This window comes from Aulonocara stuartgranti, assembly GCF_965226115.1.
Source record: "Aulonocara stuartgranti genome assembly, chromosome: 5".
NCBI lineage: Eukaryota > Metazoa > Chordata > Actinopteri > Cichliformes > Cichlidae > Aulonocara > Aulonocara stuartgranti.
In genome coordinates this window covers 30,617,130-30,642,903 of record NC_138943.1, presented here as the reverse complement: position 1 = coordinate 30,642,903, position 25,774 = coordinate 30,617,130, and the positions used below count along the sequence as shown (strand labels likewise).

General features: G+C 41.7%; 3 protein-coding genes across 11 annotated transcripts in view; all 3 read right to left on the bottom strand.

Annotated features, from left to right (window-relative positions):
• ndrg3a (ndrg family member 3a) overlaps nucleotides 1-9,288 on the bottom strand; it is a 32,458-nt gene extending 23,170 nt beyond the window's left edge. For both annotated transcript variants that reach the window (XM_082533406.1, XM_082533407.1), the window contains exon 1: nucleotides 9,126-9,288. The gene's annotated coding sequence lies outside the window, so the exon portion shown is untranslated. The remainder of the gene's footprint in view (nucleotides 1-9,125) is intronic.
• A 542-nt stretch (nucleotides 9,289-9,830) lies between these two features.
• Nucleotides 9,831-21,008, bottom strand: phf20a (PHD finger protein 20, a). 5 transcript variants are annotated; one of them, XM_082534001.1, is made up of 17 exons: nucleotides 20,839-21,008; nucleotides 18,698-18,804; nucleotides 17,937-18,102; nucleotides 17,577-17,661; nucleotides 17,198-17,274; nucleotides 16,502-17,090; nucleotides 16,337-16,387; nucleotides 15,960-16,229; nucleotides 15,522-15,716; nucleotides 15,319-15,432; nucleotides 14,536-14,691; nucleotides 14,003-14,184; nucleotides 13,798-13,897; nucleotides 12,277-12,472; nucleotides 11,731-12,172; nucleotides 11,265-11,445; nucleotides 9,831-11,139 (listed from the first exon to the last, which is right to left on the bottom strand). In XM_082534001.1, the coding sequence occupies exons 2-17, from the start codon at nucleotides 18,778-18,780 to the stop codon at nucleotides 10,997-10,999; spliced, it is 3,030 nt and encodes a 1,009-aa protein (XP_082390127.1). In that variant the 5' UTR covers nucleotides 18,781-18,804; nucleotides 20,839-21,008; the 3' UTR covers nucleotides 9,831-10,996. The 5 variants fall into 5 exon arrangements, with proteins under 5 accessions (XP_082390127.1, XP_082390129.1, XP_082390128.1 ...); XM_082534003.1 differs by having other exon boundaries at nucleotides 15,319-15,414; XM_082534002.1 differs by lacking the exon at nucleotides 20,839-21,008 and adding an exon at nucleotides 19,726-20,204.
• Nucleotides 21,009-23,013: 2,005 nt separating this feature from the next.
• Nucleotides 23,014-25,774, bottom strand: part of arhgap46a (Rho GTPase activating protein 46a) — a 31,105-nt gene continuing 28,344 nt past the window's right edge. For all 4 annotated transcript variants that reach the window (XM_082532748.1, XM_082532749.1, XM_082532751.1 and 1 more), the window contains 2 exons: nucleotides 25,548-25,717; nucleotides 23,014-24,676 (listed from right to left, as the gene is read on the bottom strand). In XM_082532748.1, the coding sequence (XP_082388874.1) occupies nucleotides 24,482-24,676; nucleotides 25,548-25,717 (365 nt within the window). In that variant the 3' untranslated portion in view covers nucleotides 23,014-24,481. The remainder of the gene's footprint in view (nucleotides 24,677-25,547; nucleotides 25,718-25,774) is intronic.

Below are 25,774 nucleotides of genomic sequence, written 5' to 3'. Positions count from 1 at the left end.
ACACAAATCTGTGTAAACAACTTCGCCTAACCCGGGCACTGGTGCGGTGATGCCCTATTCAAGTGGAATCTTTCTAGTGTACAGTTACTAGAAATTTCCTTATCCTCACTTTTCGTAAACAGGCAAAGCCGGTGTTTATAGTTCTGAGTCTTTAGAGGCGACAATCCGCACCGGAGTAAAGCTAATGGGCTGTGACAAGGCTCAGTTGCAGATTATTGCTCTAACTGGGGTCATTTGGTAAGAGAATTAGAGGAAAAATCCATTCGTTTTGCATTTTCGCCCCCCCCTCCCAGCCTAGTCCCCTTGTTAGGTCACTAACAATGTAACTGACAGAAAGAATTTAAACCCAGAGAGATAATACCTGGGAGGAAATCCGATCTGGAGTCTGAGATGTTTTGTTCTCCACTGTGGGAAAAGCTGACCTATAACACGAAGCATCTCCTGCAGATACTGTCAGCAAACCCACACAGATGAACGAGCACAGACACACGGCACACACTGGCATGCACGCGCACTCGCACGCAGCTCCCCGTGTTTCATATCTGCGTAATTAAATGACAGCTTGCTCTCCTGGGGCTCCATCATCCTCCTTACAGCTTCTATTATTCTCCTGATACAAGCTGGCAGAAGAGTTTTTCTTCTTTTGACAACATGAGAAAAAAACTATAACGAGACATGTTGCTGACATTTTTCTCAGGATTCAGTTGAAAAGGTATATTTTTATCCAAAATCCCAAATGTGGGGCAACACCCACAGCTGGTTTTGACATTAAACTTCTAAACAATGGCCTAGGCTCTGTAATAAATGAATACACGCCAATACGCATAGATGATCAGTGCATGGGAAAGCCTGCCAGAGAGAAGCTATTTCAGGACAGTTAATAAGACAAACAAATCTACCACCTCCTTGTTTGATCCTTCTAGGACTAATAAGGTCTAATAAAAGCTAAAAGCTGCATTACTATAATTGACTCACCCCTCTTTGAGAAAGGAATCTGAAGGCGCACTGACTCAGTCATTACTACATTTAATATCCTGTGCCTCCGGACAGTCATTACTCAAAATGCAAGTGATAAAAATGTTGCAGAGGCTGTACTTGGAGGGCTCACGGGACATTACACACATAGGAGCAATAAGGTTTAAGACCTATTCACCAGACAGAATATGTCCACAGAAGACTCACGACCTTGTCCTCTGACCAGTTATGTTCACTCTCGATGAACATGACATCGCTGTCTGTGATAAAAAGCTTTAGCGACACTGTAGTCAGTGCACTCATCTGCCTGCCAAAAAGAGAGGGCCCTCTTCTACTGACAGATTTCTGTAAAAAGGTAAACACACCTATTTACACTCACGCAATTTCAGACAACTAAAAGCTTAAAAAAATACTTAAAAAACACTAACACATTTCAATCCAGTTTAGCAGGGCTTCACTGGCATGAAAGACACTATAGTGGTAAAGCTGCTTCAATAGCCAACAGCTGCATGTGGGGAGTGTGTTCACTGAAATAAGATCCAATGAAAATGATATATAATACACATGTAAGTGACATTAAACTGCTTAGCACAGCTATAGGCCTACAGACAAAGGTAACAAAGAGACAGACTTGCTGTCTCCCCAGCAGCAGGAGCACTAAACAGGCCACAAAGCATTACCTTAATGAGAGCACATTAACCCCATGCCCCACCAGCACGGACACTATGTTGGCAAAAACGAAGTGAGCTCTAGTATGATGACTACTGCTGATTTTATATTATAGCTAACATAATATACCATTAGTAAATTATTTAGAATTATCAGTATCACTGACAGTATATTATTCTGCATGTAAAAGAAACAAACATATGAATCACAAAACTAAAAGCACACAAACCAATATCTGATTCGAGGAACACTCAAATACAGATGGCTATATTATTGCTGAGCATTTTCTTCCCCCAATTATTAATAAGGAGACAAAAAGTTAACATTTATAGCAGATAAGACGCAAAAGCAGTGTAGGCGCATGGTACGTTTCTAGATGTTCTTATTCCGCTCTCTCTCCTTTGTGCGTCTTACATCTGTGTTGGCAACAATAACGCAAAGTGCTGTGAAACTGAGCACTCCAGCATCACCTAAGATCTGTAACAGTATCTCACGATATGAGATCTTTTTTTTTTTTTTTTAAAAAGAGCCTAGAAGAGTTTAGCATTAGTAGCATAAAGCCTGAAGCCTCCATTGTGGTGTCTGACAAATTTCCGAGCCACGAGGCTAAGAGTGATAACTATCTGATAACTTAATGGCAATTCCCAGTTGATATGGCCGTGACCACTTGAAAAATCTCAACATATTGCCTAACTTTACAGTAAATATATGTATATGTATTGTATGTGTTAAAAAAAGAAGGTGAGCAAAAAGATATATTGCACTTTGAAAGCTTGGTATTTACACCTGTCCATCGAATGGCGAAACTGACACGGGGAAGGCTGCGATAATTAACTGGACCGATTAATAAGTCTATCACCAGCATGGACACTTATGCACATGTCTAATCCTGCAGAGCAGCTAAGTGCAAGAAACCATCTTATTACTCGGTGAGTGCTTTTAAAGGATTCCTTAAGGAGGGCACTTTACCTGCTAATTGTCTTATGAGATTGAAGAGCACCATCTGGCAGATTTGATTCATAACAGCACATCTACGGGCATAATCAGCATGTTTTATGTCTTACATGAAGACGCACATGTCGAGAGAAAATCTCAGAGGACAACTGGCTGGCTCCCTAAACAGAGTGCTATGGTTTGTAAAAATACTTTTCATAACGTTCAGGCTCAACCTAAATTTACTTCACTAATGCAGACCCAGAGACCAACAGTAATATTTTCCACTGGTGTTCTGATGTTTCAGACCAGCAAACTGGAAACTCAATTTATCCATTATGCAGTTGTGGATTCGGGTGTTTGCAAGAGGGAAGCTGGGACATGAGTCAGCCCTCCCCATGCCCCACCCTCCTCACTACATTGTACTATATAGTCAAGCATCTATTCTGGTCTTCGTTTATAAATAAAGTAGTAGTCCTTGCACTAAGCTGCAACTTTATGAGAGCCTTAGTGGGCAGTGTGACTGGACCCCTGTGACTATATTAAACTGCATAGTTTAAAGTAAATACATCCAAATTTTCAAGTGTAATCACTAGAGACCAACATAATTTAACACTGCTTTAACTCGACACTGATGCTAAGATACCAAGCTGCATCCTCCGGGACTGAAAAATGAAGCCACCGTTGAGGTGTCAGAAACTGCACTTCCTCTAATAATGACTGGAAGTTAACTTGTCAAGTGGTTGGAGTTTTAATGATATTACCTAATGAATAATATGGCCTCCTGGAGTTTGTGCTTCAGTTTTAAGCTAATTAACACTTGATAACGCTTCTGTCTCATAAACATACTAGTCTGACCGGGATTTTAAGACCGGACCATAGCAAAGTACAAGCACTACATGAGAATGCATGAGGTTCATATGATTGCTCCTATTACTCCTCCTTGATTCTTTGGCTTAACATCATAGTTAGTCCTACTTGTGGAGCTGATTGGCTAACTGTGAATCCCCCTGCTGCTGCATTGGACCAGCTGCTTTTTCAAATGAGAAACTTTCATTTTTCCATCGGAAGAATCAGTCAACAATCAACTCCATTGCATGAAGTTGACTGATTGATAAACAGACTGGTAGGATCAAAAGACCTGAACCAAAGCAACATCAATTTGGACCAGAGCTGAGGTGTAACACAACCGACCTGTGCGTGTCTTCATTTGTAATTGAACAGCCATGAGAACGGAAACATAATGGACTTACGCACTTTGACTTCCTCGCTTTTTAACACATGAAACCATTTATTGTGATAGAGACTAGCAATATTTTACCCTCCTCTATAAAAGTTCTCTGTGCATTTATAATGTATGTCACAAACACACATATGAATTCACTTCATCTTTCCTTTAACTCCACAAAGCCCCGCAGGGCACTGACTCAGATGATCCTTTCAAACAATGATAAACAGACTTAATAAGAAAACAGTATTGCAGAAAACAACTGAGTTACTGTAGTGCAGCTGGGTGACATGGGGGGAAATCATATATCAGAAGTCACTGCATAGTCGGGAAACTTAGACCATTTTACATCTTCCAACTATGTTAAAAAATATAACGTTTCACTGGCAAATTTAATGTATCCCTAAAAAAAGTAAATCAAGTCTTGCAGCATTTTGTTAGCGTTCTGTTTCCATAAATGAAGTAGCTTGGCTATACAAACAACTATAACATTAAGCTATCATCTTTAAACTGGAATATTTTTTTTAGACAACACGTTTTCCCCCCTTCATGGTGCAGGGGAGAGAAATAGTCTGCAGATGCAGACCGAGCACAGTTCTGGAAAAATTGTTTTGCAGCACTGAGTGACAGAAGACATGCAATTACTAGCATGGGTTTACATACAACATTAAACTACATCAGCACAAATGCTGTTTCATCCTATACTTCATTATAAAACATATTAACATACCTTAAAAAAATCAATATACTGCCCAGGCCTAAGCTGTAGCTTCATGACAGACACCATTGATGAATCAATAGACATCAGAATATACAGGTCTCACATAAAGGACGCTTAATGATGGGTTACAAGGAAAAAAAATATCGCTGCTAAAGGACGAAGGACGAGACAGCTGTGTCTTGATAAATTAGCTCTGATAGCTCAGATTGAGGTGTGAGTGTGACTGAATGAATCTCTCCTGGCTCCGCTCCTCCTGGTATCTGGCTATAAATTGGCTGAATGGCCAGGCCTGTCTGCCCTGCACTCAGCGCTGCTAATAGAGTACCTGCCCCACTATGCTACGCTAGGCTAGCTGCGGCTCAGTCTATGGGGATTTCCTCTGCCATGCTCAGTTGTGCAGGAAGCCTAAAGAAAGAAAGTTGAAGACAGAAACTGTATGTGTGTGCGAGTGTGTCTGTGTCCTGGGTCACAGCTGGTTGATGTGAAGAGGCAGAGTTTCCAGAAGAGCAGAGTCCTGCTGGAGGCTCAGCAGGATCTGGAGACTGCGGTCAGGCTGGTTGAAGGGCACCTGTGAAAGCAGCAGCGAGGCCATCTGTGTGGCACGGGACCTAACAATCTCAGACACACGCATGCACGGCACATCAGCGTCACTTCAACAAACGAGGGGAGGGAAACACAAGATACTGTTTCCATAAAACATTAACAGAGCACAGAGACATGAGAGCCCTTGTATCCAGAGACAGTGAAGACCTCTGCCTGTGAAAACACAGCAAGCTTTGAATGAGGACAAGTCTCAGTATGTTTCAGTGTATGAATCAGTGCTAAGAGGCCTGTTGCCTCACAGGAACACAGCCTCTGCTAATAGAGTTATCTGTGTGGTCAGCTTGGCTGTCACAATGACTGATTGCTGACAATTCAATTTCCCAGAGAAACACAGAGGTGGCTCCTCTGGCGCCTTCCCTTGGCGAATGTTCGCTGTGGAGGCTGGCGGTGTCCTTGGCAACCACAGGAGGGGGAGGTACGCCCCCCCCAGATCCAGCTCAGCTGGTGGCACTGCTGAAATCGAGCGACCTTTTTCACCATCATTTCCATAAACTCATATTCTTCTTATCACAACAACCAATGAGGAATTCTTCAACAGCTGACTTTGACTCTACGACTCCAGCACGTTGACTTTAAGTCCAGCGAGAAAACATCAGACGAGTGATAAAAAGATGTCGACTATTCATCTCTTCCTAATATGTAAAAACAACAATACATGTACACGTGCAAACGTGAAACAAACAACTCTCACCGAGTCTAAAGGGTCCAAACCTCTCAAAGTATGATCCCTAAGTTTTTAGATCAGTGCTCGCTGCGTCTCATCTGTGAGAGAATTTATCAGCTTCCAGCAGAAACATGGATCGAGGGGGTCCTGAAACTACCAGGGCGCTGCATCTCCCATATGCTTCGTCACATTAAAGCATCTAAGTGTCTTGGGTGTCCCTGTGACCATAAAGCAAACGGAGGATGTAACCGCTCATACGGCTCACAGCCTATTGTGAGGGACTGTAACTAAAAGCTGCGTGCTGCTATTAACACTTTTAAGTTCGGAGAGCCTGCTGTGTGATGTGTGCCAGCTTATATGGATCTATGACAAACAGGGATTTGGAATATCTCCCCCAATCTGGATTAGTGAATACAGCTTCTTTTCCGCAGAAATCCAACAACCACCTTCAGACAAACGAGAGGAACAGAGAAAACTGAGGGTTAACGTGATGGCATCTGTGCAGATGTGCTCAATATGTGATCCTAAATGAAAAGCAGAGAGACGGGGACAGTCCAGAGGTCAAACCTGGCTTGCATCCAACTCTTTGGATCAACAAGCTTACCACCTGTGCTTCTCCTCGCCTCACTCCCACCTGCTGATTTGGCCGCCGATGTTGATAAGGAAAATGGAGATGGAGCCCTCCTTCTAGCAGGGATGGGATCCAGCAGATAAGAAAGTCTTGAGAAAACTATGTAGAAGACAGCGCGATTGCCTCACACGAAGAAAGTCAGCTCGCAAACGGCCTTGGATGTTTTGCCTTTCGTAGCTCGTCATAAGGAAACTTATCCTCCGTTATATCCATGCAATAAAAACAAACCGAGCAGGGACTCAGCGGTAGACTGGGATGAGATGGAAATTTAAGAGATGAACCCGGAGCAGAGGCTTACATCCATCATCTGTTTTCTCCAGGCTTTGTACAGCTTCAATTACAGATGCTGTTACGAAAACACAGCAGCAGCGCAGAGGACAGAGCCGGACTGAGAAAAAGACACACGGGATAATGTTTACATTGCTCGCCTTGCTGGGGATTTTAAAAAAACAACAAAAACACTATAATAATGTGCTGGCTGTATGTTTTTACTGCCAACTGACTAAGGAGAAATAGCAGAACAGGATGAGGATGTATTGTCAACAAAGGTTTTAGGCATTTTCCATTATAAGAAGAAGTCACGGTAAACGTCTGTGCCTGGCACAGGTTATGTTTGGCCCTGCGGGGCCGGGAATCCAAAGGTGAAAAGCGAATACTAGACAAGACTGACTGTCAGCACAGTGGCTTAATTACTGTCTCCATCTGAGCAGCCAGTGTTATTTCCTGACATTCATCCCTGCCAATGCTGCAAGAAATCCTCTTCTGCACAACAGCAGCATTTTCTCACTTTTCATGTACTCTGTAATCCTTGTAATACATCAAGTGGAAAGTGTAATCCAAGCTGAAAGGCACCGTAAAAGTTTCACCTCTTGACACTAACAAACGGAAATTATTTTTCAGCATTCACTTACGAGCGTTAATGCCATGTGAAGCCCGCAACTGTTTCATTTTGCCGCCTTTGCATTCACTCCAGTGAGTTTGTTTTAATTTCTGAGCGCGCGTGGGAGATGAATCACGCCACCTATTAAAAAAAGATATGGCAAAACTCTTGCGATAAACCACATAAACCGCTTATAAATTATTCAACATTTCAGCGAGGGCTCTAAGGATTACAGCCTAGAAAGACCTGATGAACACGTTGTCCTACAGATTCCAAGATGTGAAGGACAACGCGTGCATTAATAAACAACTTTTGACCCTCCCATAAGTTAAGCACAAGGTGATTCGGTGTAATAATCAACCACGAGCTTAGAGCTTCAAACAATAAGGCGAAACACCCCACCCCACCCTACCTGCCATCTGCTCTGTTATTATATATACAAGCTTTCCCAATCGCAGTCAACAGTCTTCTGCAACTATATAGCAACTGACAACAAAATCCTGGTAGTTGCGTAAGCTCTGTTCAGCCTGTTCTGACCATGTGGCACTGTTCGGGGCACTGTGGGAGATAAAATTTGTGAATTTAACGCCATCAAACTTTACATTTTAACACTTACATATGCTACACAGGCTTTCTTACACATTTAGCACACAGGAAGGAACACAAAGGTCACAGTGACCTTCTTGTCCTTTTCTGTAGTGTTTAAATCTCCCATAAATGAAACGGTTTCAATAACCTAATGGCAGATTTACTCTGAAAGAGTGGGATATGTGGTGGTATTTAAATACAGGCTCTGATATTCTTAGTAATGAGAAACACCTGATGCCCACTCCCTTACACTTCTCACCTGTGTGACCTTCGCCTGCGTACCAGTGACAATGTCATCAGTCACGTTATGTCTAATTATTTTTCTTTGGGGGGGGGGGGGGGGGGGGGGGGGGGCTTCTATCTCATTGCGACTGATCTGCATGGTAATGATGGGTCTGTCGAGGATAGACTGGGACAATTTGTGGAGGAGCGTGCAAAGCTGAGGGCAACACGTCCCCTCACACTGCGAGAGGTGGGAGGCCGGACATTCAACACCCGGCTTCGGATCTTTGGAGACAAATGTTTCCTGTTATAATTCAAACTAAAATTAAATCCATGCAGATAGAAATCATATTACTATTCCAGTAATTGGATAGGGGGGAGTTAAATAAAAGGCACAACTTGTATTTTTGGCGTGTTTATAATAAAAGTTCTTGTTTTTGTTTTCTTTTTATTAACAGGTAATAAGTACTAACAGGTTCTGTGCACTCCATCTATTCAGCTCAAAGCTATTCGGCTAACATTTCTTTAGTTGTCACAGTCCGTTATGAGGCGTCGTGACAGGCCTAGTTGTATTCTAACTAGCTAAAACACGGGTTAACACTTAGCAAGCACAAATGTTAACAGTGAAAAAAAATCCCAGATCAATGGCAACAACAACTGCACTGACAAATGAAGGGAAACAAGCTAAGCTGTTAACACAGGCGTTATGTCGCATCACAGTTGAGAGAAGCGGCTACGAACTCAATTCAATTCAGCTGCAGTTTATTTATTTATTTGTTGGTTTTTGGGGTTTTTTCATGACTGGACCGCTCGCTCCCTGTGAGCCACTGGTGTTTAACATGTGGTTTTAACTAGTCCCCTAACGATCCTCTAACTGCTGCCATCATCGATGTAACAAACGCCTGGACAGTACAGACAGCAGCACGAACAGGTTGAGAAATCCAGCGAGCTGAGGTAATCTCCTGTGGCATCGGGCACATCTGTAAGTGGTAAACGGTTATGAAAACTCACCTCGACGGTTGAAATAAGTATCCGGTGGTTTACTGTCAATTCTTCGCTGGGAGTGCTGTTGAATACCGTCGGTGAATTGTATTTCTAAGTACACAGCGAACAACGCTCGTGGCTGCCCAGCGTTTCCTCTGCCTCAACTAGTAATTCTGGGCGGAACTACACGCTGCGGCGGAGACACGGCGGAGGAGCCAATGGGAAAGAGGCGGTACCGCCCACAAAGTGGGGGGTGAGAACGGGAGGTCTCACTCCGCTCCGAAATCACGGAGACGACACTCTGCTCCCAAGGGAGAAACAAAATGTACAGAGACGATCAAAGCCAGTGTTTGTGATGACTTCAGTTCCCAACTTCATTAGATTCGCTGGGCTGCTGAATTTATCGACGATTAATTTTTAAACGACCGCTGTTTATAAGTCTCTGATCAACAGATGAGCATTGAGGCTTAATATATCATTTTCCTTCTCATTCCTTCATTCACGATAGCGGCTGACATTTTGAGAGATTACACGATTACAATCCCCATCCAGTTTCTATTTTCAAGCCGATTATATAACCGCTCGAATCGGCTATGCCATAAAAAGCCAAAAACCGTCACATCAAACATCAACATCAAAATATGAATGATCCAACCATCGACTTCACTGGTAGTCAACACAGACAGAAGAGGACTACTCTGTTTTTATGAGAAAACATACAGAACATGTTCATCGCGATTAATATCAAGGATATTTTATTTATGTACCAGGAAATCTGTTTGCATTGTTCTGGACATTTCCCCTGCTTCTAAACCAGACACACAGTACAGTAGCATACAATATGCTCATTAAAGAAGAATGACATATTTACAAACAAACGATTTACTGTAAATAAACAGAATACAGGAAAAAGAACACATTTACAGGTTTTCTGAGTAATATGTCACTGACACAAGATGATAGGTTAAGAAGAGACAAGTCCACATTACAATTTTCAGTGAATCATAGGTCAAGTGCTATAGCAACGACAATCCAAGGAGTAATTTAAAGTAGGAACGCAAACTGATAAAATGGGTGAACGGACAAGCAGACAGCTTTTAGACAAAACTTTTCCTTTTGCCAGTAAAGCTAAAATAAGATGCCTTTGATACCCAACAAAAATAACTTCACAGTGTAGTGGAAAACAAACCCTAGAGGAGGTCAAAAAAAATAGATTTTTTTGTAGGGACCGCTTATACAGCATCATTACATACTAGATGTCTTCAAGTTTCTATCTGTCCACATTTACCAAAAGAATTTGACAAATTACGGCATGATAGATGACCACAACTGAACTCTGGGAGACAAGGTTATGCAAAACAAAACCATTTAAAAAAAAAAAGTGAAAATGTGTTCAGAAATCTGCTGCAAAGAGTGTAGGTTCAGGAACTGCAATTTGCTTATAAAGCTTCTTCTGCATGTAAAGCACTGCGTACTGGGAGAGACGGGACAACCTCAAGCAGTAGCTCAGACAAAAGGCATTCATAAGGTTTAGAGTTGCATGGAAACCACAGAAGTGTAGTCTGGTCCTAAAGGATTTTCTCCTGCATTTACGAGGTTACTTCTTGTGTTTTATCCTGATTTAAGATGCTCACTTTTCATACACGTTCATATAAATGTTCATATAAATATTCATATATGACACAAGCTGAGCACGGCATTGGATTCCACCACACGGACCCTTTTAAAAAAGGAGAAACAGCAGCAGAGGTCAGATCAGAGCAAATGTGCTGAACCAACAAAGTCTTGGACCTGCATGAATACTGTCATCTTTGCAGCCTGTGACCAGTGAGCTTCAGCCACTGCATCTCTTCTGCAGGCTGTGTGGCGTCTGAACCTGCTGCTCTTCTCTGACGCCCTCATGTGGAGCTGTACAGGGCGATCTGCTGCACCTTGCTTAGCTGTGTCAGCAACCGTTTCATGCGGTGTTTGAGCTGAGGCAGACGAGCCAGAGGTTCAGGAGGCTCCAGTTCCCCGGTGTAGTCCAGCCAGCTCTCCAGCACTGATGACAAGAAGTAGAGTTTGTTTCAGAGAACCTTTGTGAAATTTTATCAGTCATATTTCTAAATCAGTTTGGTGAGTTAAATGACCTAGTTGGACAGAAGCTATTAAAGTCAAAGGGCTTACCATCTAGCTCCCTCTCAATGAAGTCCATCCTGTGAGAGACCTCGTCCTGGACGGCATCTATGTGATCCAGCAGGTTGATCCGCCACTGCTGATGCTGCCTGCTGTTATCTGAAGCTTCTCCGGAGTCCTTGACACCCTCGTCCCTGTTCTCAGTCTGTGACCATGAGCCACCCAATGAAGCCTGAACAGTTTTAAGGGAAAAAAATGGGAGGATTTACCTACAATCCACATGAGAGTTGTACAAGGACTTACTTGTAAATGTATTCACTTTGAGGAAAAACAAAGTTTATGATGGAGTCATTTTAAATTATATAATAAACCAAAAGGGACCTGTGCAGTTAAGATCTAATGCTCACATGAGGTGAGTTATTCTGAGAAATGCTGACAAAAGTATATTTTTATATATCCCCCTCAGAAGAGCAGCTTTTCTCAGTTTAATTAGTTTAATTACATAACAAATGCCCACCTTGTTGCTGATGCCTGTTGATTTGGGCTTGTCTGTCTCAAGCAGGCTTCCGTAGCGTTGCTCCCTTTCCAGCAGCTCCTCTGTGCTCCTCATGCTGCCCTCCAGCTCAGAGCCCTGTCGGGTCTCCACCACCAGCCGCTGCTCCACTGCTGGATAATATGCTCGTGGTTTCTGGTAGCAGTGTTCACTGGTAATGTAAGAGTCTTGGAAGGAAGGAAAGGGGGAAGAGGAGCAGGACGAAGAGGCGGTGGCAGCTGTAGCAGCCCGGCTAAGCTTCTCCAGAGCGTTGGACATTAAGATCTCTCCTCGGTTCATGTCCTCATCAGGAGTCACAGGAGATGGAATTGCATTGCTGCTCCGGCACGAATCTGAACCAATCCTTGACCTCTCCAAATGCTTCCAGGGCTGTCGCCATAGCTGCAGGTCAGGGTGAGAGTTGTTCCTGAAAGTACAGGGAAAAAAATCCAATGTGTGACTGATTAATCATTAATAACAGCTGAAGTGCATTGGTCAGAAATATCCTGTCTTGGGAATAATTGTACTCACTGTAAGACGCTCATCTTAAGCTGAAGACCATTGAGGATCTCCACTACATGGTGCACATCTCCCAGCAGCTGGTGGGTGGTGGTGATCTTCTTGGCATTTTGGTGAGAGTAGTTTTCTTCCAGGAACGAGAGTCCATACATGTGACCATTGGTCAACCACTCTCGATCATACCAGTAACGTAGACTCTGCCTCTGACCTGAAATTGAGACAATTAAATATTAACTGTAACGGCAAAAATATGCTTTGACTGTTAGGCCACCAATATTCTCTGTACAAGCCAAACTGTGTCTGACTCCTTTTCTAGTTGGTTGGGAATAAATGGCAGATTGAAGAACAGAACACACAAACGTAAGCAAACCAAGTCAACTAAACAGATGTGTGCTAAAGTCTTAGCTTAGCAGCATTTTATCAGCTTCCATCATTTACTCCTCCACCTTGGCAATATTAACACACTCTTCACACATTTTCTTTTTAGCTAAAGTCAGGACTGTACAGTCATGCAGCTCTGTACCGTGGACACAGTCAAACACCCCAGAAGACTACATTGTTTAGTTCCCACTAATAACCAACTAAAAACAATAGCCAGCAATGTTCATAGTTTCTGTAATTTAGCTGTGTTTTGAAGACCAGGAACTTATGACTCTATATAAGCAAAGTGTACTGTGCCATACAGCGACACACCTAAGTGTAAAACTTCTGTCTTAAAAAAAAACAAGGTAATAATATGAAGCAGAATTCCTTTTAAAATGCTAATATTGTATGTCAAAAGTCATGACTATGGTTATTAGGACTAAACATTCTAATCTCAATTTAAAGTTACACAATGATATCATGTACAGTCCAGTAAGCATTTAGAATCACAGTGAAATGATAGCATCTTCAAACCAGGAGAAGGAGGAGGAAGAGGATGAGAATTAGGGTAACAAAAATGAGTCATATGACATAAAAATGATTACTGATTATTGGCTAAACAATTTAGCATCCAACAAGAGCCACAGGGACACAATCTTAGAACTTGGAACAACTTTAAAAATATAATTTTTCGTATTGTCCAATGTTCCTTGGACATTGTCATTTTCTTATTGTCCACTAGATGGCCGGTTACACTTTTTCAAGATTCAAGATCCTTTTATTTGTCACGTACATAGTTATACAAGTATAACACGCAGTGAAATGACCTGATACGCTCCACAACTGTGCAAAATAGAGAGAGAGAGAAGTAAAAACTACAGCAGAAGCAAATGGTTATTTCTAACAGATTAGCAGAGCAAGCTTTATGATGGAAATGATGCAGTCTTAGGCTTTGACCATACTCTATTGTGCAGCTGGAGATCCAATGTGATTCTTATTATATTTCTTTGAGGTCTGTCACACGGGGCACATGCACAGTTGTTAAACTAATGTAAATTCTGTGCTGACAATTGTGCGCGAACATCTGCACAGTCCCTCGTGCTCACTGGAAAGTATAATTCTAGGTCTGCTTTAAAAAAAAAATAAACAAATAAATTTTTTCCCCCTTACCTGGTGGGTCTCGGCAGATGTAGCAAGTGTAACGGTCTGGAACATTTTCTTCCAACAATCCCATACAGGTGCCATGCTGCCAGCACAAACAATCTTCACACTAACAACAAGACAAACGTATTTAACAATTGTGAAAGTCTTAGATTCAAAAGCAATAAATAATAAAGCCTGATTTAAAATAAAAACAAAACAACAACAAGCTCACCTGAATCATGAAGTCATTCTCTTCTTCCACCTCACAGATGCATCTCACTATCTCTTGGTCACTGGTGTCTAAGGCACCAGAGTCCACACTCAGAGGTGGTGTAGTGACGTCCAAATCCACATCAAAGTCATCTTCACTCCACCCACAGCTATCAGTGGACCAGTCACTGAAACTATCCTCGTCTACAGTAACAGGGACAAAACGAACGGTTGGGTTTTCAAGTGAACGACACAACCTTAAGATTTAATTTGTTTGTGGGTGATCCTGTTAAGTCGAAATAAAACTTCCGCTTAAATGATGAAGCAAGCAGTGGCAGCGAACACCAGCAAAGGATTCAATCAACCATAGGTTTAAAATGTGGCAACTATATTGACTTGTTGCATGCATGAGTATCAAATGTACAAAGATGAGTCAAGCTAAACAAAAATCTGCAGCATGATGGATTAAATCCGAAAGGAACAGAAGAATGTAGGGAGAGGAACCCATCTACATCCACACATATTCAATACACGCACACTATCAGAAATACCCACCATCCACATGTATCTGCTCTGAGTAGCTGTATCCAGGCCTGCTGGGGTAGGCCTCGGGCTTGTGATTGTGTGAGGGGGGAGTTTTGAGTGGCAAATTCAATTTGGACTGAAGACCCAATACTGAGATGCCAATATTCTCCTCACTACCTGTGCAGTCTGTTAATACAGGGAAGGGGGGGGGAAGCACATGTTGAACAAAAATGTCAGCTTTAATAATGCTAAAAACAAGTGCCCATCAGGAAGTGAGAAAATGTGGCACAAACATACATTATGGACAAATGACATTACTCAAGAACAATCGGGGGGCAAACATGCAGCCCGTATTTCAGGACTGAACAATGTCAAATAACTAGTCAGTGGAACGCCGCCTATACATTCGTGTGCATGCCAAACACACCACTGTGAATGCTACCCAGAATTAACACTAGTGCAGGACTTGTATGTCGGATCAGTCATTATCAGTGCCACAATGAAATCTGGCTTTTTCCATCTGTATTGCCAGCTAAAAGAACTTTAAAAACAATCTAAAAAAATAAAATAAATCAAGCTGACCAATAGATTTAAGAGACAAGATGTTGGAGTTTTTTGACTGACATTATGGAGGGACAGAGGCAGACGACAAATATCACGCTTCTCCCACACACACAGACTCAACCACCACACCAAGAGGACTGAATGGAGCACGATGCTTTGCAGGCTAGCCATTCCCACAATGTCACAGTGAGTGCGCATGCAGAGCAGCAGATATGTGATGCAGCCATATGCCAAGCACCTGCTTCTTACCAGACTTGGCCTTCTTTTTCTTCTTCTTTTTCTTGAGTTTAATGCGGAGGAAGTCCTTCTGTTTAGGCTTTTCTTTCAGTTTATCTTTTACTGAACCTAGGGGCAAGAGTTCAGCTGCATGAGAGTACAGCAAACACTGCTAACAGGTTGGTACTCATACAAGCTGAATTGTTCTGAGCATATTTTCATTGCATCATACTGACCAATATCGAAGCAACTCCTGTCTGAGTCTTTGTCCTGCAGCTGACAGCCATTCCTGTCCAGCTGGTTCTCTTTGCTTTTCTCCCTCAGCAGTGCCCTCTGCTGATGGCCTTGAGTGTTGACTGCAGGCGGTGCTGACGTGCGTCTGCCAGCAGCCTTCAGCTCTCCACGCGGAGCCGTGGCAACTCCAACAGACTCTGAGGAAAAAAATCACAAGGAATTTATGAGCCAAGGTGCCTGATCTCAAAGCAATGCTGGACGTGCATATATTTATCACTTGGCCTCAATTCTGAAGTATGTGATTTAAAATAACAGCAAGCCGTGACTCAGCATTTCAGATTCTACTATTGAAAAAGCGACGCAGTGACCCAGTTTATTTATTAAAAACTCTTCCTCTGTCACTTTATCTGGAACAAATAACAAACTGAAGAATAACTTACGCATGGATGCAGAAATGGTGCGCCTTCTCTTTGTGCCATCCAAACCAGTGGCACTAGACTGTTTCTCAGAGGCCCTAGTCTGGACGCTCCTTGTGGGGCTGCGGTCTGCCTCTGGGGGCTGTTCCTCGCCATGGTAATATTTCATGTGGTAATGCAGCAGCTTGGCTTTACGGAATGATTTTGTGCAGCCAGGAGCGCTGCACTTGAACGGGTTGTGATCAAGATTGATGGACAGGACAGGAGGAGGTTGGTTTTTGATAACTCGATACACTGAAACAGAACAAAAGAAGTGCAAGGTGTAAATAAAGCTCTTCTTGTTTTTTTAAAGAGTGTGAGAAATTGCAGTGCTTGACTCAAAAATGTTAAAATGTACTCACATGGTTCTCTGCTAAATCTGTTGGGGTTGTGGAAACCCTGCTTCCTTACCGCTGTTAAAAGATAAATGAAAGGAACTCTTCAAAGTGCGCTCACATGCTTTCCAAAACACTAGAGAGCCAATGGCATTTCTGCTAAATGACTTCATTTAGTGCGTTAACACTTACGTTTCACAGGCTGAGGAGGCGGCACATCCACTGCGGCCTGAACACTTTCTGATTGGACATTTGGTTTCTGCTCCACATCGCCACTGGATTCTGTGGTTGTCATAGTGACAGACACCTGCTCTGTTTGCAATGACATCTGAGTGGGCAACTCTGTGTATGGCTTGAGTGACTCTGTATATGGCTTTGCTCCAGTCTGTTCCATTTCCACCTCTTCCTTTTTCACATCTCCATTGATGCGACACGTTTCGCCACCTTCCTTCTCGTCTTCCTCGACTTTCACGCCATTACTGAATCCTGTCCCTTTTTCGACATCCCTGGGCTTGATTTGGTCTGCTTTCTCAGGGATTTCCTCTTCTTTTTTGACAGTGGGCACAGCCTCTAGCTCACCATTTGTTTTCTTGTTTTTATCATTTACCATTCCCTGTTCATGCTCCTCATCCTCAGTGTTGCTGTCTTCCTCCTGGTCTGAAGTGCTGCGTCTGGCTCGCTTGTTCTTGGGTCCCCCGTTCTCCTGAGACCTTCTGTCTCTGCGGTTTGGGGCCCTCCTAACCATGTTCCTTTCAGAAGACCGAGACTTCCCTCCACCTCTCTGTGAGCAGGGCAAAGAAATAGCTTAGAAACAAAGATCTAAAAACCGTAGTCGAATCCACGACAGTATATCGTATCATTTGTAAGAAAAAAAAAACATGTTGGTACCTCTCTGGTAAAAGGCTTCACATGTATTCCTTTCACTGTCTGGATGACACCATCATAAAACCTCACAGTGTAGGATGCTGAAAAGAATGAAGAAAACATACAACTATTTGATCATTTTAAATGTGATGTGTGTGAGGCAATCGCTCTATGCAGAAATCAGATAAATCTAGCATTTTAGATTTTTTTTTGCATTCCCAACAAAAGAGAAAGTACTTAGACGACATCACAGATTTCATATTGAAACCAAAAACAAACGTACAAGATCTCAGACTATACTCCATATAACACTACTTTGCAATGAAAATGCAAAACTTTAAAAACTAGTAACAAATCCATGACTGAAACTCATTTAAGCCCATTAACTTAATGCGATACTCACCATCTTTATTAACCGAAATGACCTTAGCAGGATAGAAACGGCAGTCAGACCAGCTGGCCAACACTTTGTCATTCACATTAAAGGCCTGGAGGGAAAAGATGTGACACTGTTGGCACCATTTCAAAGATTGCATTGGAGGTGGAGGTGTTAAAGGCTTCCTATAGTTTTATTAAAAATGACACTTTTACTTGTAAGTAAAAGCAGCAGTACCATTGAACTTATGCAAATACAAAAACCCAAGAATCGCATTTCGCTAAGACCAGTTCAATGCAGTAATGCACTGTGCAACAAAGGGTAAAGAAGACAAGGCAGAATGTCTCTACGCTACACACTTCAAAGCAAGCATGACTGTTAGCTTACAGGTACATCATCATTCAGGCCCTGCCGCCTCAGCTGAATTCTCTCTACAGGTCTCAGGTAGGGACTTGTCCAGTCAAACCATTCGTCGTAACGGTGGCTCCACTGCCGGTAATGGATCAACACTTTTTCATCATCATAGTCAATCTTCTCAATGTTGGCAGCATACCTACAGGAAGACGTTCAATGGCTAGTTTATAGAAAGGCTGAATGAATGACAAGTCTAGTGATTTAAGCACTTATCATTTATCTCAAACATATGAGGGTGGCTTTAGAAATGAAATCAAGCTTAAAAATGTAAACACATAAAATACAATGAACCATGGCACAGCTGTACTTAGTGGATGGTGTGCTGGGCATTTACACCTTACTGTAGTGGAGTTAGTTTTCATTTTTAAATGATACCTTTAGCACTAAACTGTTGTATACAATATCAACTGCATTTATACATAACTGTGTCAGAAGGAGTGCAGGTCTATTATAAAAGACATTCATATTTTAAAAGGCTCCTCCCACTTAGTTTTGCAATGGCAGTATTCTAATGATGTAGTCTTATCACACATTTACAAGGATAATTCCTTTAAATAGAATTTAACATGTTTTTACATGATTTTCACAGCTTAAGGGACACCTTGAGGACACTCATCAAACATTACGGTTACTGTAATACAGGCCCGAAAATAAACAAGGAATGGAAACTTAGGTGTGAGGGGGAAGTGAACAGTAAAATGGATGAGAGAGGAATGAGTGAGGCCATGACTCACCAGTTTTTGAGGCTGTCTCTAGCCTCAAGCTGAGCTCCCACCTCAAATGTTATCCCTCTTCTGTTAGGGGGCGTCTTACTCATACTGCCCACATCAAGGCACCCTTCCTGTATGCGCACACACACACACACATTAACCATTAAAAGAATCTGCACTCATATGACCTCTGTTTTGCAACTAAGAGACATAAATTGTGCCGAACAAGGGACACAATACACATGTGCACACACACACGACCGTCAAGGTCTTTACAGATAATAATGCAGTCAACTCTGTGTGTGCCTGTGGTCTTTCCTAAATATTTCACCAAGTGACTGGAAAAATAAATCACTCTTTAAATCTGAATACCAATCTAAGACACCCCCTTTGTGCCAGAAGAACAATAACCCTGTCCAGCAAGGGAAAAATACTACCACTGTAGGCTTATACAAGCTACAGATTACAAATGTTGTTACATGGTGTGGCACAGTGTGCAGAGATTAAATACTGGTATAGTAAGGTGAGCCATGCCCCTCAAATGGTGGTGAATATGTAGCCGGTACCAGATGTTCAGCAAACACTACCTCAAAGAATAGGAGTCTTTAAAAAATTAAAAAATAATCAAATGTCCTCACACAGGCTCCTAAGCGGTTTTAATCAAATTGATCACAGTGCGATTTCAGTGTATCCTTATCAACCACATCGAAAGACGGTTTAAGAATGACAAAGATAATGTGCTCACTGTAGGCATTCACCACTACAGCAGGAAGACATTTCTGCACCGAGCTAACACGGGATTGATTTAACAGCACATTCTGCTTAAACTGCCGTTGTCAGATAAAGAATAACACCGATGATCGCTATTTCAGCTATAACAAAAATACAAATAAAAAATAATGAGGGTCGTTGGAGTCGAGCAGAGGAATAGACCGAAATCCTCCCGATAACATCGCTTCTTTTGTCATGCGTACGTACACAGGACAGACTGACATGCCGGTGCCTTTTATTTAAACAACTAAAAATTCACACCATGCACCACAGCATCTTACTTTTGTCCACGACGGAGCCTAATCGGTTCACCATAGCGGAGACTGTCGGGAGTAACTCCGGATTTCAGCGCAACCTACAAACCGGATATCTTCACACTACCCTGCCCACGTGTTTTTTTGGTCAGTCGATTTCACGTATAGACACAATGGGAGACAATGGTAAAGACCATTATGGTTGCACGTAGGGTATTCCCGCTACATTAAGAGGCGAGCAATAGTCTGCTCGGCAAAAATACTGGATTTAAGATCAAATCGGGTGTTTATTGGCGTGCAGAGAGCTACACAGACGGCAGCGACACGGACACAGAAGACGCACAAGAGACGTAAGATGCCACAATCAGGGCACATGAAACAGGTGATAAAAATTACTTTAATCTCAAAATTATCCGCTAAGACTATGTGTGGAGTAGCACATTTCGCATTGTAATATGCGGAGGAAAACGGAACCCCATATAGTATTTTACCACCGGCCCACCCAATACATTTAACAGCGTTCAACCGCTATTTTCTATCTAATTTAATAAAAGGGGGAAAAGCTGAAGAGAAAAAACACTAACAGGACTCGACATTTCCCAGATTTCCTTTTGTTGACCACTTCTACCACTATAGACGCGTTATTGTCCAGTGTTTTATAACCGGAGGGCGGAGCGCGAAAGTAACTGACACCTACGTCAGACCCTTTGACAAATAACACTCGTCGAACAAGCACTGTGGAGGCGGGACGCTTACATTTGATTGGGCGAGCAGCTGTCGTTCACAGAGCCGTTCGCGGCCTCGCAGAAGGCCTACTTTTTCATACTTTTCTGGCTGTGTGTGCGCGCGGCGTGGAAATGCCGAGTATAAACTTCTCCAACTAAACAGCCACAGACATTTCAAAGCACAGAGTAACAAAGACCGTAGGACCTGAAAGCACACCTGCTATATAACAAATACAAAACCGATATGTACTCGTATAACATTTTATTACCTACTTCGTCACGTTTGTTTTGAACTCAAAAAGCCGACATGCGGCACCATACCGCTGTTGATGCACCCACCAACCGGGCCTCGGTCACGATATTACTGGGAATTTAAATCTGTCGAATGCAAAGTGAGGATATTCAAGCTTCTTACCTGTTTACCAGTCTCTATTTGTCCGGTTCGATGTATAATCTGCTGTGTAACTGCTTAAAAGCACAGGAACCGCCGGCTCCGCCTGTCAGCTCAAGACCACGCAGTTAAATTTCTCCCCGTTGCATTCACCACCGGCGCGGGCAGTGTGCTTCTGCGATGCGCATGCGCATTAAACGGACCAAAGCCCTTGTGAATATCAATAGGACGTCTCATCTAATACAGTCTGTTTCATTGCGTATGTATAGATAAATATTAAATATTTAATAACCTGCAATTTGCCAAATTTTATCTATTATAAACTGTAATAATTATGAATATGTACAAAAATGTAAAAGCAGTAAATGAAATCAGAAATGTAAGTCACATGCGGTATAAATCCGTAATAAAGTCTAAATACAGGCACAGGCATAAATACAAGCACAAAAAATCAGAATTTCAATGGCTTTTTAGTACAGCTGTTCCTTGTATAATGTTAAATTGTATTTAATGTTTCCTAAATAAGTTGTTGGTTTGATCTTAGAATAGTGATGCTTTCAGTCCCTGACTATGCCCAGGGGACACAAGTGTCTCCCCGGTGTATGTTCGCCTGGATCTCTTTTCTTTTACTTGTTCAAGTCCCAAAGGCAAAGCCCAGAGCTCCTATTATCTGGCTTTAATGTTTATGCTGCTCTGGCAGCTTTGCACCAGAATGACCGATGAAGCAGAGTGAAGTTTGTGTAGTGATGAACATAAAAATGACAAATATTTGAACATGTACAGTGAAGGCAATGACAATTGTGGAGAAGTGTGTGTTTGTATGTGTGTGTGTCGGGGGGGGGGGGGGGGGGGGGGATCTGGTATATCTGATTGTTAACGCTTTCCCTTGTGAGTCTAAGGACAAACAGGAAAAATGGATTCTCATTCTCTGGGTGTGATTGTGTAACACACTGCAAGACAGACTGGCTGATTGCGAAACGTCAAGGCGTATTACTTCTGCTTTTGAGAGTTAGATCCATGAACATTTTAAACTGCAATGATATAATTACATTGAACTGATGTATCAATGTATACTTTAGTAGTTAAACATTGTTTAATCCCTTAAATCAAATAAAAAAACGCTCAACATTTTAATATTATAAAATATTTTATTATAAAATGTTAGTCTATACAAAAGAAAAAACAATTAGAAAATAAAAATAGGTGCAGTAATTTATTGAAATGAAGAAACATAAACAGAAAATCTGTATATAAGGCAAAAACTGAGTATGTAAAAGTCTAATGGGCTTGAGAGTCAATATTTGGTATGATCACCATGATTCTTCAGCACAGACTGAACTCTTTTAGCCAAGGTCCTAAAAAGTATCTATGTATTAAAATTATGTTTAGAATAAAAAGATTAACAGGACTGATATATTTGTTTCCACTTACATGAAAACATCCACTCACACTCTCGTGTGTGTGTGATATGCAGAAGTTGGTCTATTGCAAATTGTTGAATGAAGAATTCTATAAATAAGTGTGAAGGTTTGGTGACCCGTCCATGCAGTCTGAGGACCTGTGGTTCATTTGTTCCATTCTTGTGAGCGTTACAGCTGTTTTTGTGTTACTGTTTTTAGCTTGTGGTAGCCTAGTTGAAAAGCTTAGTCCATTCTTGAATTACTGTGCTTGAGGACTCACTTAACATTTAAGTGCTTTCTGTGCAACTTTCACACTCCAATGAAAGCACTCTGCTTTTGTATTTTGCCCAAGGACACTTGGCCACTCAGACTGGAGCACCTAGTGATCAAACCAACAACTTCCTGATTAGCAGATGACCTGCTCTACCTCCTGAGCCACAGCCACCCACATGGTGATAACGGCCCAAGAAAATATCTGGCTTGGGGCCTATCACAGAGTCATGACCCCTGTGAATGATTCATGGGACATTGTTAACAAACAACAAAAACATTCCTTTGAAAATGGTCAGGTAAAGGATTGGATTGAAAATTAGTGATTTATCATAACCTCTCAAGAAACCCTTTAATACAGGCTGAACTGTACAGTTTTAAGCCACTGCACAGAGGTATCAGAGGACTTTGTTACTTGGTGTTCTTCCACGCTTTTTTACAAACTATTATTACCAGAATAAAGGCAAACTGCCCCAAACCAAAAAAAATCAAAATACAAATAAATTGCACACACTAGGGAATCCAACAGTAATTTTGAACAAATCTTTATTCATGGACAATCATTCCTTATTACGATGAGAAAGTATGCCAACACACATACACGCATGTACAAGGAAAGTGGTTTGAATCATTCCTATGTTCGTAAGATGAGCGGTTACAGCAGAAAAATGATCAGTTAATTACAACACAAAAGTTTTTTTATTGCTCTTTTACAGCAACAGTTAAGCTCAACCATAACCCAGACCATTAGAATACACTTACAGGAAGTTACTACTATTTTACATGTAAAATATTTACATCGACAAAGCCTTAAAGAGGGGCACAAAAAAGCTCAGTTTACATTCTCATAGCACTTGACAGTTAAATCAATATTCAGCGAAGGAGGCTTGTGTTAAGGTTAATCAAATTTTCAGTCTGTGAGAGAGAGAAAGAGAGAGGCCATGTACAGTTCTCACATCGAACACCCGTTTTATAGTAAGACCTGAGCCAAAAAAAAAAAGCATAACATAGGGACCACAAACACAAGAGAACTTGATTCCAATTGAAATTTATCTTACAGATAATAGAGAGTGTATTATCAGTTGAATAACCAGCCTCCCACGTTGTTACAGCGTGAGCTGTAATTAGAATTAACACTCCCGCCTGGCTTAGGCAATCGTTTGAATTTGGAAAAATCAAAGTAGTTCCATGTTTATTTGCTTAGAAAATTGCCACCATCCATTATCAAGAGCTTTCTGCACATCCCTCTAGTTTGTGCTTTGAAATGAAGCCTCTGTAGTCTATCAGAATAATTGCGGTGGAGTGGCTTTATATGCCTCGTAAAATTAAATACGAGGAGACCGGCTATCAGTACGACTACTCAAAACAGCACAGGCAAGCTTATTAACAAGACACCATTACAAGATCTCTTTTACATTTCATATGTTCAATTTTCTGTACATAATAGAAGGCTGTGCCTTTTGTTCACACGCTGACAATCACACACGCACACACGCTTGAATAAAATCAACCAGAGGGGTGGGGAGAGGAGAAAAAAAGGCAGAGCGTTAACACTGCTGCCTTATGTTTTTTTTGTGCAAGTAAGGAATTTCTGAAACTAAGTTTGTACTTTGCACAGCCCAGTTGTCCCATGTAACTATAGTTCTACCAATTAGATAAGAAATAAAGGTAAACCCCTTCACATGCAGCGGTTAGAAAATACAGTCATTAAAGTGAACCACTTGTAAGCAGTCACTGTGGATTTTAGTATCAAAATCAGTGAATCCTAAGGTGGTGTGTTCGTCTTTCAGTAAGAAAGCAGGAGAGCACAAGGGCTCAAAGTCCCAGCTAAAGCGGTTTTCGCACTCCTTGTGTTGTAAGAAGTTTAATATCTCACCTCAACAGTTTCCAGTGCGGTCTGAACAGAGAGACAGTATTTTTGCATGCTTCTAATGTATAACTGGACAAGTTTGAGGGCTGATCAGCCCCTGAGGTGCACTCTCTGTGCTTTGCAACCTCTACACCACCCCTTCAATGAAACTGGTGTCCAGGTGAACGATGAGCATTCTCAGGAAGGACATCTCCTTGCGGGTGTTCTCGAAGATGATCCGTGGGTCGTCGGACTGGCATCGGAGGCAGTTGGGAGCCATCACCATGGCCAGGTTGTTCACATCCATCTTGGTAATTGCGACATTGGATGGCTGAGCGAATACCTGGAGATAAAAGTGAAGGAAGGAGAGGAAAAGCAATCAGGAGGTGTGTGAACTGTCTGAACTTAAACCTACAGTCACTTATGCATGAGTCATATTCAATTATTTAAAAAGGTCAAATGCTCAATAGTTTTATTATATAATTACTTTATAAATCAATCAATGAGATTTTTAAGAGTTTACCAACACTCTGTTTTGCTAACTGGTTATTCCAAAGTGGGTCTTTTTCTATTAGCCCTGTGATAGACTGGTGACCTGTTCAGGGTGTACCCTGCCTCTCGCCCTACAGCTGAGATAGGATTCAGCAACTTGTAAATGTGTAGCATTGAACTAAGAGGAATATTTGTTTTTAAATGTATGATCAAGGACAAGCAAACTTGATTAAGAATGTGTAATTCACTGTAAATAATAAAAATGTTTACTATTAGGACGGTAAACAAACACTAGGTATGATTAACACTGTTCAAGAATTTATTCTTTTGTCTTGTTTTTTAATCTGGTGGACTACATTAAAAAGGTCTGCTCATGACAAAGTGCTCTGTAAGACGGCTCAATTAAGTCATCCTTTTAAGTCAATACTTTGTGTTCATTCTAGTTTTTGATTCATCATTGTTTTTGTTTTGTTCCTTTTACTTCTGCATTGCAGCTCTTTTTGAATGAGTGGTGCTTTCACTTACAGACAACTGTAACCACTCTTAAATGTTTATGTGACGTTCTCCCTCCCGAGTTTTGTTATTAGTGTAAAGTTCAGTTTTAACTGATCTTTTGTTTTGAACAAAACATGTGTATATATAATCACAATGGTGTTGACTTACTACACCATGACTAAGGACCCTGCGTGACAAGATTATGAATCTGTCAGCTTATTGGTTACCTGCAGGAAGTGGATGAAGTAGCAGAGAACGAGCCGGTTGAGCTCAGGCAGAGATTGCACCACGGCAATGGCCGCCACTGGGTCATCGCAGTTAGTGACGCACTGCTTGTAGAAGTTCATGGGGATGAGGGGTTCTTCCAGCTCCCGATACCATAGCTTCATCAGAGAGGCTGAACGAGACATGACAAGAGATTTTATTTTAATAAAGAAAAACTTCAAGAAGAAAA